This window comes from Chiroxiphia lanceolata, chromosome 1 (genome assembly GCF_009829145.1).
Source record: "Chiroxiphia lanceolata isolate bChiLan1 chromosome 1, bChiLan1.pri, whole genome shotgun sequence".
Lineage (NCBI taxonomy): Eukaryota > Metazoa > Chordata > Aves > Passeriformes > Pipridae > Chiroxiphia > Chiroxiphia lanceolata.
The window spans coordinates 151,280,128-151,297,326 of NC_045637.1; the positions used below are offsets into that span (position 1 = coordinate 151,280,128).

The window sequence follows — 17,199 nt, forward strand, 5'->3', positions numbered from 1 at the left end:
ACTAAATCTGAATGCAGCAGTGCAAGCCTGCAGAGAACAGGAGAACCTTCTCGTGTTTTTGCAGTGGTAACAAAGAAATTACAGCCCTGACTAACCTGGAGAACTGAGGTGCATCATGTAGGAGTAAAGCTCAGTATATGTCTCTGATGGGAGGTGGAGATGGCATTACCTAGCAGGGTAATGCAAAAAGAAAGTTCTTAGCTGCAATTTGGGGTTTCTGTGAAAACTGAACCCATCAGCATTAAATCCATTAATTTTGACCTGAACCTTCGTGGTGGATTCTCCGTCCCTGGAGGTTTTTAAGATGAGGCTGGACGCGGCACTTAGTGCCATGGTCTAGCAACTGTGGTGGTAGTGGATCAAGGGTTGGACTTGATGATCTCAGAGGTCCTTCCCAACCTGTCTGATTCTATGATTCTATGATTCTCTGCGGATGGACATAGCTTTCATCCTCAGTGGGAAGGGAAGCCCCCACTGTTTAGGGGGATGAGGACCAAGGGGGATGGAGTACAATAGGTAGGAATGAGACACCATGGCCTTGACATCATCCAGAAGTGTGTGACTGCTCCAACCATCCTGTCCCTCTGTGTAGCCCCCAGGATGTCTGGTTAATAGGTCACCTCCTCCCAGAGTGGCCATGTCTCCATGAACCCAATAGGGACAACCTCAGCTGTAGTATCTCCATGGGAGACATCTGAACAAAGGTAGGAATGCTGAATATCTTGAGTAGCTCAGCAATGCCATGCTGGGCTCCAGTGGGGGCCCCATGGGAGCTGGTGCAGCTCAGAATATCAGTTCTCTAAATTAAGAGCAGGGTTTGGTCCTCTGGCTCTGCCAAGGGCTCCCTGCTGCATCCTGAGGCAAGTCTTGTAGCCTCTTCATCTCTCCATTTCCTGAAACAGGCTCCCAGAGAAAAGGTGAAGATAAATGGATATTACTGCCTGAGAGGCACATCCATAGTAGAGTGGTGGGAATTGGCTCAAGTTAAACATATGTAGCTCCTTCACATCCTCTGACTCGCTTGTGTTTGGTGATGGCCTTGTCCAGAGATGCAGGAATGGGGGTGGGCTCTGTGCCCCACCAGCAGGATGGGGGCATCAGGTCACTGCCAAACGCGTGGCTCTCATCCAGGCTCAAAATCCATTTCAGCCATTAAAAAGGTGGAAATGTCCGTGGTTTTTCTCTGAACCAAAAGGGCACGATGTTAAGTTTCGGGGGGCCAGGGCAGGGGCTGCCAGGGGGATTGGTGTGCAGACGGCAGAGCCCGTGGTGAGCGATGCTCACGCTCCAGGCTGGCCCTGCCCTCCCGCTTCTGGCTCGGGGCTCACCACGCACGTCTGTCCCTGTTTCAGATGATCGGACACGGTCATTTTTAGACACATCAGACAACACTATCCACATACTTCACCAAGGACGAGGGAGGTCCTCTGCGCCCTCCGTGAAGGAGCTGTCGGCTCTCTATCTCTCCCAGACAGCTGCCGCTGCTGCTGACGCCGGCAGCCCCGCACAGCCGGTAAGCACCAGCATCCTCCCCCTCCCAAATCACCAGCGGCATCCCAACAATGTCCCGCCCAAGCAAGTGGTTGTAAGACAGTGAGAGAGAATGTGTGTGGTGAAGTAAATCTGCAGAAACACAGCGTTTGTTTTTCCAAAAATGACCATTTTTTCAATTGTCGCTTGAAAATACTGGATGAATGTTATCAGAGGTTCTGGTATGTGTGGGGTTTATAAGCTGTGTACAAAAAACCACATGTTATATACATATTAAATTCACACATACAGACACATACCAAACACACACACACACCCCCAAGCACACACACATCTACATCCACTAGCCCATACAGTTTATTCATATATAATTTCTGCTTTATTTGCATGTGTTTACATATATCCATGGAGGAAATAATTAGCACAGAGCATGATCTACATCTCCATCCTATCCCCATTCCAGCACACACACATACACATGTCCATATATGCCACACTCAGACATAACTGTACAGTGCAACCTCCCGTGTTCCTCTGTTTGTAGTCCTTAGTCTGGAATCCAGGGATTTAATCCTGCACTCCAGGATGATCAGTGGGCCATAGGATAATTCAGGGTTATGAGGCACATTTTCCCCATTTCCTCCATACCACTGGTGATCCAGGAGTAACATGGGAAGGGATTTCATATCTGGACCACTGCTGCAGGCATGTTTGTGTTCCCCCCCCCCTACTCTCAACCTTTTTGGGGTTCAGAGATGTCGTCTCTCAAGTGTGTATTGGGACTCCCTACGGGACGAGTCCAGACTGAAACAGTTCCAGTTGAAAATAAGTGAATGGAGACTGCAGCTGGAAAGTTACAACTGGTTAGAAGATCAACAAAAAAAAATAAAATTTAAAAAAAATCCAAAACAATGAATTAAGCATTTTGTAATGCAATTTCAAATAGAGATCAGTCTTGTTTTTTAAAAATTGAAGTATAAAAAAAAATAGAGCCTAAATCAAACTTTCCTAGTTTTGATTTCCCGTAACTCTGAAAAAGTGTGTTTTGGGTTTTATTTGTTGGCTGAGATTTTAGGAAACGTACATTTTTGATCAACCTGGAATAAGATTTTTTTTTCTCATCTGTACAGAACTGCCAGTGACCCAAAATAGAAAACCTGACCTGTAATGGTTTTCAGTTCTCTGTAGTTGATATACACCTTAATAATATATACAGATAATGTGTCTTACTGTGCAGTTAAATGTCATTTCTCCACATATCTTTTACAGAGTGCTGTGAAGGACAACTCCATTCACTCTCCCCACAGGCAGAAAAAAAGCAAGGTAGGAAATGTTTAAGATAAGCACCGTTATCTAACCAAATATTTGTGGCCTGTGAGTGTGATTTAAATACCCACACAAGGCAGCAAGGAGCACTTTAATACTGAATATAGCTATCAGCTGCTCAGTCGCCCTTCCCCACTTCAGAAGTTCTTCACAGATAAAAAAAAACCCCACCCTTATTTTTAAAAGTGCATTCAAAGTAAGTTGGCTCATGTGAAAGATTTGCATTTTACACTTGCTGCAGAATATGCTGATTTTCGGTATTCTGAGTGTGGGTTTCTTTTACTAATGTTCAAAACTTATTTTTAGCCAGAACAATCTGCGTGTAACAGAGTGAAATAACACCGCGCACCACTGCTTTGAGCAACAACTAATAATATTCCAGGCATAACTCCACAGACGTAACTGCACAGGCATGCCAAGGGTCAGCAGATCTGTTTACTGAAAGGAAAGCCACCAGGATTACAGTCTCTTTTAGACAATGGTTAAAGGCTTCAGCTACCTTCCCTGTGGAAAAACGCCCAGGCAGAGCAGGTTGCAGGTATTCAGTTCAGTGTTCGGTGCCCAGGATTCCCAGACTAAGGAGAAAAAAATGCAGAAAGGGAGGCTCAAAGGTAGGCTGGACATCCACAGCCCACTCTGTTTACTTCTGTACCAATGCTGCTGTGAATATGAGCTAAGCTCAGGCTGAGTTTAAACAGGTCTAACTTCCCTGGCACCCAGCTATGGGTGTTACCCCAAACTCTGATCCCTCAGCCTTGTTTTTTCTCCTAAGGGAGCACAGAATTTGGCCTGCTGATCCCAGCAGTTTGTAGACCTTAGTTAGTCTCATATCTGTACAAGTCTGCAAGTCAGAAGAGCTTTATTTAAGTCTCTAATTGTATAACTGTCCATCTGTTCTTGTGTAAATGGTGACATGGGGTACACCCATGAGTCCAACAGAAGAAATCATTAATCAGATGAACATCCTTCCCCCAGCTCTCCCTCTTGAGCAGTGGGCAACCCATGGTGCTACCAAAAGCTCGTCGTGCTACCTCCCTACCCAACATCATCAGCTCAGTTTGACACTTTGGTTCCCTCTCCCCCTTTTACTTCTTGAGACCTCTTCACAAAAAACTCCTTGACTTTCTCCTGCAACCATATCCGATGTTCCCAGACTCCCTGCAGGTCCTCACACTGCCCCAGACACAGGGGAGCAGGAGGGAGAAGTTAACTTTTAGCTCACTACTCTAAGACAGCCTTTTCCACGTCATTCTTGTGGTCACTCTCTTGGTGGCACAGCCCAAATCGAGCACCTCTGTTATGCTGTAGCTGAACTGAATCCTGGGGACCGTAGACTAACCACCTCACCTGGATTAGAGGCCTTGCCTTGAGCTGTTGCAGTGGAACCAGAGCTAACACCGAGCCTGGAGCGTGTGCAGTGGTGTGATGTTTTGGAGTGCTGTGTGCTACTGAACCAAAGGTATGGAGCTTAGTAGGTGCACGGAATTCCCTTGTTGGCTTTTCCCTTTGCCGTTCTCACCATTAACGGCCGTGGGGTTGGCGGGACAGAGACTGTTCTGACGTTTGAAACTGTTTCCCCAAAGATGTCAGAAGCTCAGAAATCGTCTAAAGTGGCCACCAAGAAAATGGAAGACGACTTGCCTCCCCCTCCCACCGTGAGCTCAGTCCAGGTCATTGCTCCAGGGAGTCAGGATCTCAACCCACTCCCTGTGCCTCCTCCAAAACAAGCCTTCTCCAAGTTCTACCAGCAGCGCCAAGTGAATGAGCTAAAGAGGCTCTACAGACACATGCATCCTGAGCTCAGGAAGAACTTGGAAGAAGCTGTGACTGAGGACCTGGCAGAAATGCTTAATACTGAAGACCCCAATGCACAGGCCTCTGTGAACCTGGATAAAGTTCTCCCGGGAGAGGTTCAGTCCATGCGCTGGATTTTTGAGAACTGGGCACTCGACTCCATTGGGGACCACCAAGCCACCAAGAAGCTGGCAGAAGAAGAGATCATTCCTGGTGGGGATGTGAAAAGTACTTCCCTGAGGTTTGAAAGCCAGTCAATTAATGGATACAGCCTGTCAGCATCACCCAAGGTGTCAGAAACAGACCTTGCCAGAGGAGATGTTCGTACTGCCCGGTGGCTCTTTGAAACCCAGCCACTGGACGCATTAAACAAACTGTATTCAGATGAAACTGAAGTGCAGGAGGCAGTTCTCAAGGAGCCTGTCCAGGGAGGTGATGTGCAAGGGGCCAAACAGCTCTTTGAAGCACAGTCCTTGGACGCTATAGGACGCTGCTCCTCAGTGGAGGAGAAGAGCATCCTACAACTCAAGTCAGAAATCCAGGAGCTAAAAGGCGATGTTAAGAAGACTGTCAGGCTCTTCCAAACAGAGCCCCTTTGTGCCATCAGAGACAAAACTGGGACTATCCATGAAATCAAGTCCGTCTGCCGAGAAGAAATTCAGAGCAATGCAGTCAGAACGGCTCGCTGGCTGTTTGAGACTCAGCCCCTGGACACCATCAACAAGGACACTTCCAAAGTGCAGATAATCCGTGGGATTTCGCTGGAAGAAATTGGAAGGCCAGATGTCAGTGGAGCAAGGTGGATATTTGAAACCCAACCCCTGGATGCCATCAGAGAAATCACAGTGGAAGAACAGGACTTCAAGGCTTCTACGGATTTTGTCACAGGAGCAGACGTCACTAAGCAGAGATTGCTCTTTGAGACCCAGACTCTTGACTCCCTGAAAGGAGAAGCTTCAGAAAGTGTTGTAGCCAAAGAACAAGTCATTGGAGGTGATGTGAAATCCACACTCTGGCTATTCGAGACGCAGCCCATGGAAACCCTGAGAGACAATTTTGAGGTGGGACGCTTAAAGAAAGTAGAGCTTTCAGCAGAGGAGAAGGGAGATGTGAAGCAAAGGAAACACGTCTTCGAGACCTGTCCCCTTGGTAGCATCTCCAAGGCATTTGAGGAAGAAATTCCAGCCACCAGCGTGGAAGAGGTAGTAAAAGGGGATGTGAAGTCTTTCAAGACCTTGTTTGAGACTCTCCCTTTAGACAGCATTAAACAGGCTGATGCTGAGCCCATCACCAAAGAAGAGGAGGAGAAGATTCCAGCTGGCAACGTCAAAGCCAACCAAATCCTGTTTGAGACAACACCTCTGTATGCCATCAAGGATAGCTTTGGCAATTTCCATGAAGTCACCTCTGTAAGCAGAGAGCAGATCATCAGCGGAGATGTCAAGAACTACAAATGGATGTTTGAAACCAGGCCCCTGGACCAGTTTGATGAAAGCATCAAGAAAGTGGATATAATACGGGGGATCACAAAGCAAGAGATGGTGGCTGGTGATGTCAGAACAGCCAAGTGGCTCTTTGAAACTCAGCCTATAGATGTCATTCATCACAAAGCCATGGAAGGAGAGGAGCACCCCTCAGTGAAGCGGGAGATCTCCCAGAGGGGGGATGTGAAGACCTGCCGGTGGCTTTTTGAGACCCAGCCCATGCACACCCTGTACGAGAAGGCTGAAAAGAAGCAGGAGGAGGACGGCAGCGTGCCCCAAGCTGATGTGAAGTCATACACATGGATGTTTGAGACTCAGCCCCTGGACTCCCTGAAAGGCCAGGAGGAGCAGTATCTGCAAGTCAGTAAGGCGTACAGTCAGGAGGAGTTACAGGGAGTTGATGTCAAAACTGTCCGGCACCTATTTGAGACTGAGCCCTTGGGCAGCAGCACTGTCGGTGAAGCTGACAGGAAAAAGACCATGCGGTATTCCAGCCGAGTGGAGATACAGTCTGGGGAAGTGTCCAGAGTGAAGGAGTTCTTTGAAGCTAAGCCCTTGGATACAGCCACCAAACCAAAATCCCAGAAAGATGCTGGGACAATTGAAGCCGGATCCGTGCACAAGTTCACATGGCTTTTTGAGAACTACCCCATGGATACCCTGAAGGACAACTCTGAGGGCATCCAGGAAATCCCTCCAGAAAAGGATATCAAGGGGGGAGATGTTGGAGGCAAAAGGTTCGTATTTGAGACTTATTCCCTCGACCAAATCCATGACGAAGTGGACGAGACAGAGCTCCAGAAGATCCAGAAAGACACCATGAGCAAAGCAAATGTCAAGTCCTGCACGATGCTCTTTGAAAGCCAACCCTTATATGCTATCCAGGACAAAGAGGGGGGATACCACGAGGTCACCTCAGTGAAGAAAGAAGAAATCATGAAAGGTGATGTGAAAGGTGCCCGGTGGTTGTTTGAAACTAAGCCCCTGGATCAGATCAAGAAGGAAGAAGAGGTGTTTGTGATCAGGGCTGTCACCCAAGAGGACATCAAGAAAGGAGATGTCCAGGCTGCCCGGTGGAGGTTTGAGACAGAGCCTCTTGACTCCTTCTCTGTGGGAAAGTTGTCTGTGCCCAGAACTGTAGATGATGTGCAGAGGGGAGATGTTCAGTCCAACAAGCAGCTCTTTGAGTCCCAGCAGGTGGGCCAGAAGAAGTACGTGAGGATGGTCAGTGTCAGTGACGTTCAGCGGGGTGACGTGAGGACATCCACTTGGCTTTTCGAGAACCACCCTGTGGATTCCCTGTACGGGGATGCGGAGAGAAGCTCATCCATGAGCACAGTGCAGAGAGAGGACAGCCAGAAGGGGGACGTGAAACGCTGCACCTGGTTGTTTGAAACCCAGCCAATGGACACGCTTAAGGACACAGAGGAGGTGACGGCCAACGCTGGGGCCCAAGAAGCGATCCCTCGTGCAGATGTGAAAAGCACAACGTGGCTCTTCGAGAGCACCCCCTTGGATAAATTCAGTGCTTCTGAAGGCAGCATAGAAATAGAACTGAAAGAAAGAACCATGAAGGAGACTTTAGAGACTCTCTGCACTTGCCAGGCGATCCAGCATGATGGGATCCTCATTGAAGCCAATGATATGGAGAGTGTGAAGATGGTGAAGTACCAGCTCAGCAGCCCCGGTGCTCCAGAGATCCTGAAGGAGGAGATTGTGGGAGGACATTTGCAGAGGATTATGCTGCAGCTCCTGCACAGGACCAACGTGGAAGCACAGAGTGTGCTGGTGGAGGAGGACAGAGATGGCAAGATCAAAGTAAGCCCATTGCAGCTGCTGGACCAGAGTGAAGCTGTTAAAGGCAAAGAGGACTTCAGTGGAGATGTAGCCAAGGCTTTACAGGGCCTCCTCAGTCAAGATGCTTCCATCAAAAAGGGGATGGTCTTGCAAGAGACAAAGTCGGGATCAGTGAAGATGACTCTCTACTCCCTCCTGTTCCATTCTATCCAGAAGAAAGTCGTCAAGGGGGATGTGAAGTCAACGATTGGGAACCTGTTGGCTTCTTCTCAGGAGCAGAAAGCAGCAGCAACCATCAAACGGGAGGACAATGAGAAGGGAAATGTCCAACTTTTTGCGAGCTGCATTGAGAAGGGAGATCTCAGCTATCTGAAGAATCTCCAGCAGGAGTCAGAGATACAATCCCTCATCAATGCCCAAGCAGAGCAGGGGGAAGACGAGAGTGTCCCACGGGTTGTGCAGGGGGCTAACATACGTATCTTACCAAATAAAGAACAAATAGGGAAAGTAATTGCAGAAGGTGAGCCAGGGACTATGGAGGGAGCAAAAAAGGGATTTGTATGTGAAAGCACAGGCAGAGAGGGTGTGTTAGAGAAAGAGGCTGTGCATGCAGCAGGTGTGACAGGCACCACAGTGCAATGTCTTGGGAAGCCCCTGCCCACAGTGGTGGGAAAGGAAGAAATTCTGTCCGGAGGTCTTAAAGTGACTACAAAGTCAATCCAAAGGGTGGCCGATGCCAGCAAGAAGGCAGAGAAAGGAGAAGCCACCACTGCCCAGTTGAAGGAACCCAAAACTGTGATGCAAGGCACATTTCCAACCCAAGTGACATCTCAGGGGGCAGAAGTGGATGGGAAACAGCAGAGTGTGGTGAGTGGGGGAGCAAGCCAGACTCAGACAGAAGAAAAGGCCCTTGGGAGTGATCTCCAGGCTGCAATGCAAAGCCTGAGGCTGGCAACAGCAGAAGCAAAAAACATTCAACACCATGTCCAGAGCAAGTTCCAGAGGAACAGGGAGGAGGTCCACACAGCCTGCAGGCAGCAGACAGTCAGCACGCAGGGAACAATGACCCTTCAATCAACCATGCACCAACAGGACTCTTCATCCACCAAGCAGGAGAGCAGCAGCACTGCCACCAGGACCACCACCACCAGAGTCCAGGAGGCATCCAAGACCCACACAAGCGTGTCTCAGAAGAGCATAGCATCACACAAAAAGGTCAGTGCTTCTGAGGAAGTACAGGCAGGACAACTATTGAGCCAGGAAATCCAAGTTGTGCCTAGTAGAGATTTTAGCATTAAGGATGGCCTTTATACTGCCACACCTGTGAAAACCTATATAAACCCTTGTGTTGAGTCTGATTACAAAGAGCAATCAGTGCAAGAAGAAAGAGATGTTGTTGTCAGAGGGGATGTACAGACAGCTATCAGAGCACTGCAAAGTGCCACCACAGAACAGCGCCTGGTAGAAAAGGAGGATGTTGTCCGAGGTAATTTAGAAGCCACACTTCAGTCGCTGGAAAAGTCTAACGTTAATGTCTCCAGAGGGGACTTTAAAGCTGCTATGATATACAGAAATGCAGGGCAGTCCTATTCTGTGTGTAAAAAGAAAAATGAGACTCAAGTCGCTAGTAACCAGACTGCTGTAGTGGCTTCAGGGTCGCAGGCTGATAATGACTTTCCTCCTCCTCCCCCAGTTGCTGTGATGAAAGCAGAACATTGCCCACCCTCAACTAAAGCAGCAAGAGAAGGTGCCCTTCCATTACCAACCAGCAAAGATGAAGTCCAAGGATGTTCTGCACCTCTCCAGACCCCTCTTCCTGCCCTCCCTTCTCTGTCCTGCAAACCCAGTGATCAGAGTCCTGCAGAGAAGCCCAGGACTCCTCCAAAACCAGAAATTACTGCCCCACACAGGAAAAAACCTGTTCCCCCTCCAAAACCTGAACACTTCTCACATGAGGCACATTCTGCCTCTGCAAGTAACAGCACAAGCAGACCAACCAAACCCATCCCTCCACCCCTGCCTCCAAAACCTCTAGGCTTGAAGGAAATCATCAGGCCAAAGACTCCCGCCACGGAACTGGGATCAAGCTGCATGGAAGTTCATGAACAATCAGGCTATGAGGAGGTTCAGGCAAAATCCTACAATTTGGAGACATCTGTGAAGAAGACTGTCACAGTTCAGGGTACAAACACTGAGAGAAAGGTGCCAAAATACTCTGCCAAAACCCCTCTTCAAATAGCAGAAGAAAGGTACAAGGCCAACAAAGCAGGACAAGGAAAGGTGGAATCAGACAGCGCTAAGACTTCAAAGCCAATAAAAAATGGAGTGGCTAGTTTTGAAGTCAAGCAGGGAATGGTGAGTGGGAAAGCTGCTGCTCCAAAGAGATGCCCAGGTGAGGTGACCCAGAGGCACACAGAGCTGTGCCGAGATGTGAACGGGTGCTCTTCACTATCGCCTCCCACCTGTCCTGGTAGAGCACAGACAAATAATATGCCAGGACAAACTGAGCCAAGAACCTCCCCTGTGGGCCACACCACTCCTCCAAAGAGAGATGACACTGCACAAAACGCCTCATCCAAGGTGGAAAGGGAAAGTGTATCTAATTCTTACGGATCGTGGGATAGTCAGAGAGTCGTGCAGCAGGTGCATGAGAGGAGGCAAATGTCTCATTCAATGTCCTTCCATCAGCAGTCAATGAACTCCTTTGAGGAGCAACATCAGAAGACCAGTGGGCAACTGAAATGTCCTGGTAGGGAGGCAGAGACAACTGCCCAGGAGAAGCCAGTGGTTGTTATGAGAGAAAAAAAAACGAGAGAAACAGAAGACGAGCGCCGGAAGAGGCTGTCAGTACACAAAGAGGAGATCATGAAAGGCAATGTCAAGGAAGCTATGGAGATCTTTGAGAACCTCAGGAGACAGGAGCAGCTGCAAGAAATCTTGACTCGAGTGAGGGAGTTTGAGGAGGAGACAAGCAAAGTGGATGTGAAAGCTCTGAAGAGCTTCTTTGAGAAGGTCCCTGAGTGGGTTGTTCGTCAGAAGGCCCATCAGGCCAAGCAAAAGGACAGGGCTGAGGCACTGGAAAAGGAGGACACTGACAGTGTCTCCTCAATGGAGCTGGTTTTTGAGGACCTGGAACGAGCAAGTGCTGAGATTATGCACCTGAAAGAACAGACACTTGCCCGGATCCAGGACATTGAGGAGGCCATCAAGAAAGCTATTTATTCTGTTTCTAGTCTCAAGTCTGAGTCAGACATTGCAGGGTTGTCAGGGCTGTTCAAGGAGTCTCTGGGGAGCGCTCAAAGCTCTGTGAGCAGTAGCAATATCCGTAAAATCAGTATTGTCTCAAGCAAAGCCAAACAGGAGGAAGTCACACTGGAGACGGGGGAAGCAGCATCTGTGGAAAGTGCAAAGGTGGCAGAAAAGACTGAGGCAGCCAAGGCAGAGCTGGGGGTCCCCCGCCTCCTTCAGTCTCGTGTCAGCTCTCCCTCCTCACCTTCCTACATCACCATCGAGTCTGCTGCCAGGAAACCACCAGAATCACCCAGGACAGCACATTCCCCCCAGGATGTCCCTTCGCCAGACTGTCTTGACTCTCCAGGAAAGAGAGGTGCTTTTGCTCATAACAGCTTTAGCTCCATTAGCCATCCATCAGCTGGGTCTACTGGACATGACACGAAACCCTTAGAGAAGAGACCAGACCCCCCCCAAACAAAAGCTGGGCTGAGCTCAATGAAACAGCACACCCTTGGCAATGCCAACCATCCGACCAGTGACAAAGAGAAGGGCTCCCTGGACACCTCCAAAGACAGCTGCCACTGTGGGAAGAAAGGAAGCTTTTCGGAATACTGCTCCCTGAATGTGTCCAGCCCACAAAATCCGCGGAGGCAGAAAAGCATCCTGGAGCTGCAGACGGGGCCCGATGGGTCCAAGCTCTATGGAGCCACCCGGACTGTCATGGAGCAGTACGAGGAAATGGACCAGTTTGGAAACAAAATCATCACTTCGTCCACCACCGTCACCAAACAGTCTGAGACGCAAACATCTTCCACATGCGATGTGGTGGCTCATCCCCAGTATGAGGTCTCGGCCTCACCCGTGTTTCGGAGGTACGTGAAGAGCCCGGGAGAAAACTTCCACACCAACGGGAGTTTCCAGGAGCCAGGAGTGGTCTTTGTCACCTTTGGCAACTCCAAGCCAAAGAAGTAGGAGATTCTGGAGAGCAAGAGAGGACTCTCTGAGACAAAAGAGAAAGGCCACGATAAACATTTCTCCTCTTTCAGCTACATCACACACAGGAATTCACCTACACCCTAGGGACTTCTCAGGGTCGTCGTCTTGGTGTTTGCATACAGACAGGACTAATGCAGTCTGCCTTGACACTGGAGGAGAACAGCCCTCACCTGGCCAACCCAAGAGACTTGGTGCTGCACCACAACCCAGAGTCCTGACACTCTTAGAAGCACAAGGGAAAAATCCATCCATGGGGCACCTTAGGGTATCTTCCTCCTGAACGTTTGGAGGGGGGGGAGCTGGTGGTGTTGTCTCGGGATTCTCTGAACTGCTGCAGAAGGAAGGATAGGTAGGATCAGCTAAAGCACCAACCAATCTGGTCACTGGCAAACAAACACCTTCTTTCTTTCTAAGAAGGGCATCCTACACACACATATATATACACAAGCTCATATTGATGGGTGGGTTTGATAAGTTTTCTCTTAGCCATTAAGAAAAGAAAAGAAAGAAAAGGAAAAAAAAAAGTCTTGAATTGCTGTCACTATTGGTTTTGGGGGAGGTGTTTATCAGTTTATTTTTCAGTTCCTGGAAAGTGTTTGATGCTACTGGAAGTTGTCAAGCCAAGACCTACAGCTATTATCAATGCCATTCCCCCAAAGAAAGATGCTATGAAAGATTCTCTGCTTGAGTCAGAATGGTTACTGCTTTCCTTTGTTTTTTTTTCTAGAATTGTAATTTATTATTCAACATATACAAACCCCTTATTTTAGATTTTTCATGCTTTCCTACATGTTTACTGTTTAAATTCACTTTGAGACTTTGTAAAGCAATTTTCTTATTATTATGACTTTGTTTTGTACATTCTCAACTGAAGATTTTAGATATTTTGTGGCTTTTTTTTTTTTTAACTTCTATTGCTGCGTTCTGAAGGTAAACATTACCTCTAAAAATACTTTGGTCTGGTTGAGTTTCTTTTGTTCAGTGCGTGTTTCCATTCAAAGTACCTAGAAGCCATCTCTTAATGGGCCAGTTGAGTCACATATTGAGAGAGCTCCAAATCACTGGAGGGATTTGGTCTACATCTGCTTTACAGTGTGGGTGGATTATCAGCCCTGCAGCAAGGGGTGTTCATACTCTTGTTTAAAAAAATAATTGAGTCCAGGGCAATATGGACACCCCAGTCCAGGACTCTGTGTAGATGGGTGGAGACTGGGTAGGATGTATACACCAGGAAAGGTCTGGACACTTGTCTGCACTCATTTTCCCCATGTGAGAAGGCAGCAGAGGTTGGAGAAGGCTCCATAAGCCTTACGAGGGGAGGCAGCTGATGAACCAAACTTTATTCATTGCTGTGCCTCAGCTCACATCACACTGAGTTTGGGGGTAAGGCAAGTGAGCAAGGAGTTTGTTCCAGCTGTGGGGGAATGTGGGGAGCCTACAGAGGTACTGGTGGGTTTCTCAGGGAGCTGTGTCCTACAGCCTGGCTCAGACTTAGACTGACAACCCCTGGATCTGACTGTAGAAATTTTGGTTCATCTATGGCAAGTCACCTCATTTCACAGTGCAGCAATTTATATTTCTGAGATTGGGGCAGTAACTTCTTTCCAAAAAAAACCCACCAGTAAGTTGTTATGGTTAATGTTTGCCTTTTTCCTCTGAGCAAAAGAACCCATACTAAGGAATCAAGAGCAGGACACTGGGGAGGAAAGGACTGTTCAGAGTCCACCACTCCATATCCCTGAGTCCATAGATAGGTTTTTATATAGTAGATATCATCTTGCATCATGCAACACCTTGTTGAAGGTGTTGTAGACCACGCAGGAGTTCTACTTCCTTCCTCAAAAACAGGTACACACCCAGAACTCATTGATTCACATCTAGAACCCCATAAACTTGAAAGTAAGACATGCCAAAAGAAGAATAAGAACATGATTTTCAGTTCCACCAAAGTAAACAGTGAAGGTTGAGCTGGAAGAGCAGATCATCATAAACTGAGCATATCTGGTTTCAGACAATCAGAAAAAAAATAACCACTTTGACCTTCCCAATCCTTTCAGTAGGACCAATGGCAAAAGTAGGGGAGTGTTGGTATTCTGGAGCTTCTCTTCAGAATTTTTCCAACACTCCTTTCTCATCCTTGTTCATTTCCATCTCAGCTTGCTTCAGGATGCCCATCACACATGTTTGTTTCATTTCTGTTGAAGGACAAAAGTGGAGCGGTTTTAGTGAGCTGAAAGCAGGTTGCTTGGGCAATGAGAATGATTCCACAGGAACTCAAATAACCCCAAATATCCTGCACTGCCAGTGCTTAAAAATACCGATCTTACTGTTTGTTTCTCATTTTGCAGGATTCCTGAATGTCTCAAAGAGCCATTTATGAGGCTAAGATCATTTAAGATATGTTTCTTTCATGGTATTTCCACTAGCCAGGAACTGAAATATGAGGAGGACACAGATGCTGCATTATTTCAGCACCATACGTGGCTCCTTGAAACACTGAAAGAGCTGCAGAGAAAAAACAAATGCAAAGATTTGAAACTCAAATACAAGCTGAAGGATCAGCTCATATTCTCCGTGCTTCAGACCTTGCAATAATAAACCAGAGGAGCACATACAAACTTTCAAATCCCAAAGGAGTTGTCACAGTTTTTCTCTGATTTTTGGGTACAAGACATGACATTGTTCACTGTTCTTTGCATTTCTTTGTGGGTTGCTGCATTCTCACACAGTGCTGGGTAGATATTTTCAAGAGCAAACGGGCTGGGAGAATTACTTGGACCAGTGGACAGAGGACAGTTTTCCTTGTCTAAACTGTGCCTTGTTGAGTGGTCAAAGGACAAGGTCAGCTACAGACCTGATTCTCTTGCAGCAGTGGACACGAATTACACCACATTTGAAGTGCCCACAGCAAGTACTGCCCTTCCCAGCTCTATCAGTCACTGGCCTCACTGGGGATACTCAGTCTTAGGTCTGAAAGATTTGTGCTCACCACAGAATCATTAAGTTTGGAAAAGACCTCTAAGATCATCAAGTCCAACCATAACTCAACACTGCCAAGTCCACCACTAAACCACATCCTTAAATGCCACATCTACACATCTTTTAAATCCCTCCAGGAATGGTGAGTCCATCCACGACTTCCCTGGGCAGCCTGTTCCAGTGCTTGACCACCCTTTCCATGAACAAATTTTCCCTAATATCTAATCTAAACCTCCCCTGGTGCAACCTGAGGTCATTTCCTCTGGTCCTATCACTCTCCTTCCTGCCTGGAAGAAGAGACTGATCCCCACCTGGTACAACCTCCTGTCAGGGAGCTGTAGAGAGCAAGAAGGTCCCCCCTGAGCCTCCTTTTCCCCAGGCTAAACAAGCCCATATCTCTCAATCACTCCTCATAAGGCTTGTGCTCCAGACCTTTCACCATCAATAACACAAGCATTTCCAGGCTGACTCTTCCTACTATATAAAGGTTTTAATTCACCCAAGGGAAAAAAAAAAAAAGCCTACAACTGATAAGCCATGAGCCAGCTGCAACTTTCAGCACTGCAGTAATCAACAGTGTGTTGGAAGAGCCTTCCAGGAACACTCTGCTCTTCACAGAAGCCTTAAGATAATCTCCTTGCCCACAGTGCCATTCAATTGCTGCTGGTCACCTCTCTATCTTCCAAACCATTAGGAGGGCTTATTCCTGGGGCTGGCAAATATACCTGTGAAGAGCAAGAATATTTTCCATGCATCAGACAGTGAGCATTGAAAACAAATCCCGTGGTGAAAGGGACCTGTGTCCCCTATGAAAGATTACCCTGCTTTGGAAACACACTCCAGGAGTACATACATTCATTCCCACCTGAGAGGGGAGAGACCTTGCTTTTTGCTAAATGGCTCTGCTTCCTTCCTCTGTCATGGTTAAAGGAAAGCATTTCTTTCTTATACAACACACACATGTTGATAGCTACTCTCTTCTCTGCCAGGGCACAGACCCTTGTGCTGTGTGAGAGCTTGTCACTGTCAGAGGAAGTGCCTGCCAGGGTGCCTACATGTAACTGTGATCTCTACTGTCACATACAGCAAAGCTGATTCCTTGGCTGAGAATTATTATCACCAGCACTGGCATTTTGCTGCATCACAGATGATGCCGCATTCATGCAGCTGCCCGTCACCAGTCACTGTTCTCTGCCAAAGAACCTGCTCATTTCCTCCAGTGGAATGACATCCATGCCAAAGGTGCAGAGTTTCCATTTCTCTTGGACACATCTATTAACTTTCCATCTGGTTTCTGCCACCATTTTCCTCTTGAAGTCTCTGTATTACATTTGCACAGGGGCATATTTCTGCTTCACCTTCATCAACACTGCCCTCCCACTGGCATCAGCACAGTTCTGCAGTAATACTGGTGAAATTCATCTTCCAAACTGACTGATTTTGTACAACTATATGGGCCTGTTTTAGGGTAGATATCTCACCCTCTAGATTCCCTTAACTGGCCCTCCACTGAGTATGCTGGGAGTTTGGGCACCTATTACACATGTATTCACTTACAGACCTATGGTATCCTCTCTGTAGAGGAGTGGAACAGCAGAGGTATGCTAGGATCATTTCAGACTGAAGGGAAGACAGGGGATTGTTTTGTATGCTTCCCTCTGGAGAGAAGGAAGAAAACCGAAGATGTTAAACTCTTCTTGAAAGTGTTGTTTTCACTTCATGAAAGTGTTGTCAAGGTGACGTGACCTTACCTGCACGTTCAACCAAAATGAAGGTAATTAAAAAACAGTTGATCAGACACAACTAACAGGTGTCTGTTAAAAAAAAAAAAAAAAGGGTTCTTACTCCCTTGTCAACTCGTCTCTTGAGATACAGAAACACCTTTCCTGTTTTATAGAGTCACAAAATAATAGAATAGTTTGGGTTAGAAGGAACTTTAAAGACCATCTCATCCAGTCCTCCTGCCATGGACAGGGATATCTTCCACTAGACCACTTTGCTCAGGGTCTCACCCAACTTGTCCTTGAACATTTCCAGGGATGGAGCTTCTAGAGCTTCACTGGACAAGCTGTTTCATCTGGTCAAAGCCAAAATTTGG

The 17,199-nt window shown here is 47.4% G+C and overlaps 1 protein-coding gene across 6 annotated transcripts in view; it reads left to right on the forward strand.

The window, feature by feature from the left end:
- The window catches only part of XIRP1 (xin actin binding repeat containing 1), a 33,994-nt gene extending 20,920 nt beyond the window's left edge, over positions 1-13,074 (forward strand). For 5 of the 6 annotated variants that reach the window (XM_032686614.1, XM_032689032.1, XM_032687389.1 and 2 more), the window contains 3 exons: positions 1,353-1,513; positions 2,761-2,814; positions 4,401-13,074. In XM_032686614.1, coding sequence (XP_032542505.1) covers positions 1,353-1,513; positions 2,761-2,814; positions 4,401-12,098 — 7,913 coding nt within the window. In that variant the 3' untranslated portion in view covers positions 12,099-13,074. Of the gene's footprint in view, positions 1-1,352; positions 1,514-2,760; positions 2,815-4,131; positions 4,277-4,400 lie in introns of those variants that run through there. The other variant, XM_032690699.1, reaches the window with a different exon arrangement.
- The last annotated feature ends 4,125 nt before the right edge of the window (positions 13,075-17,199 follow it).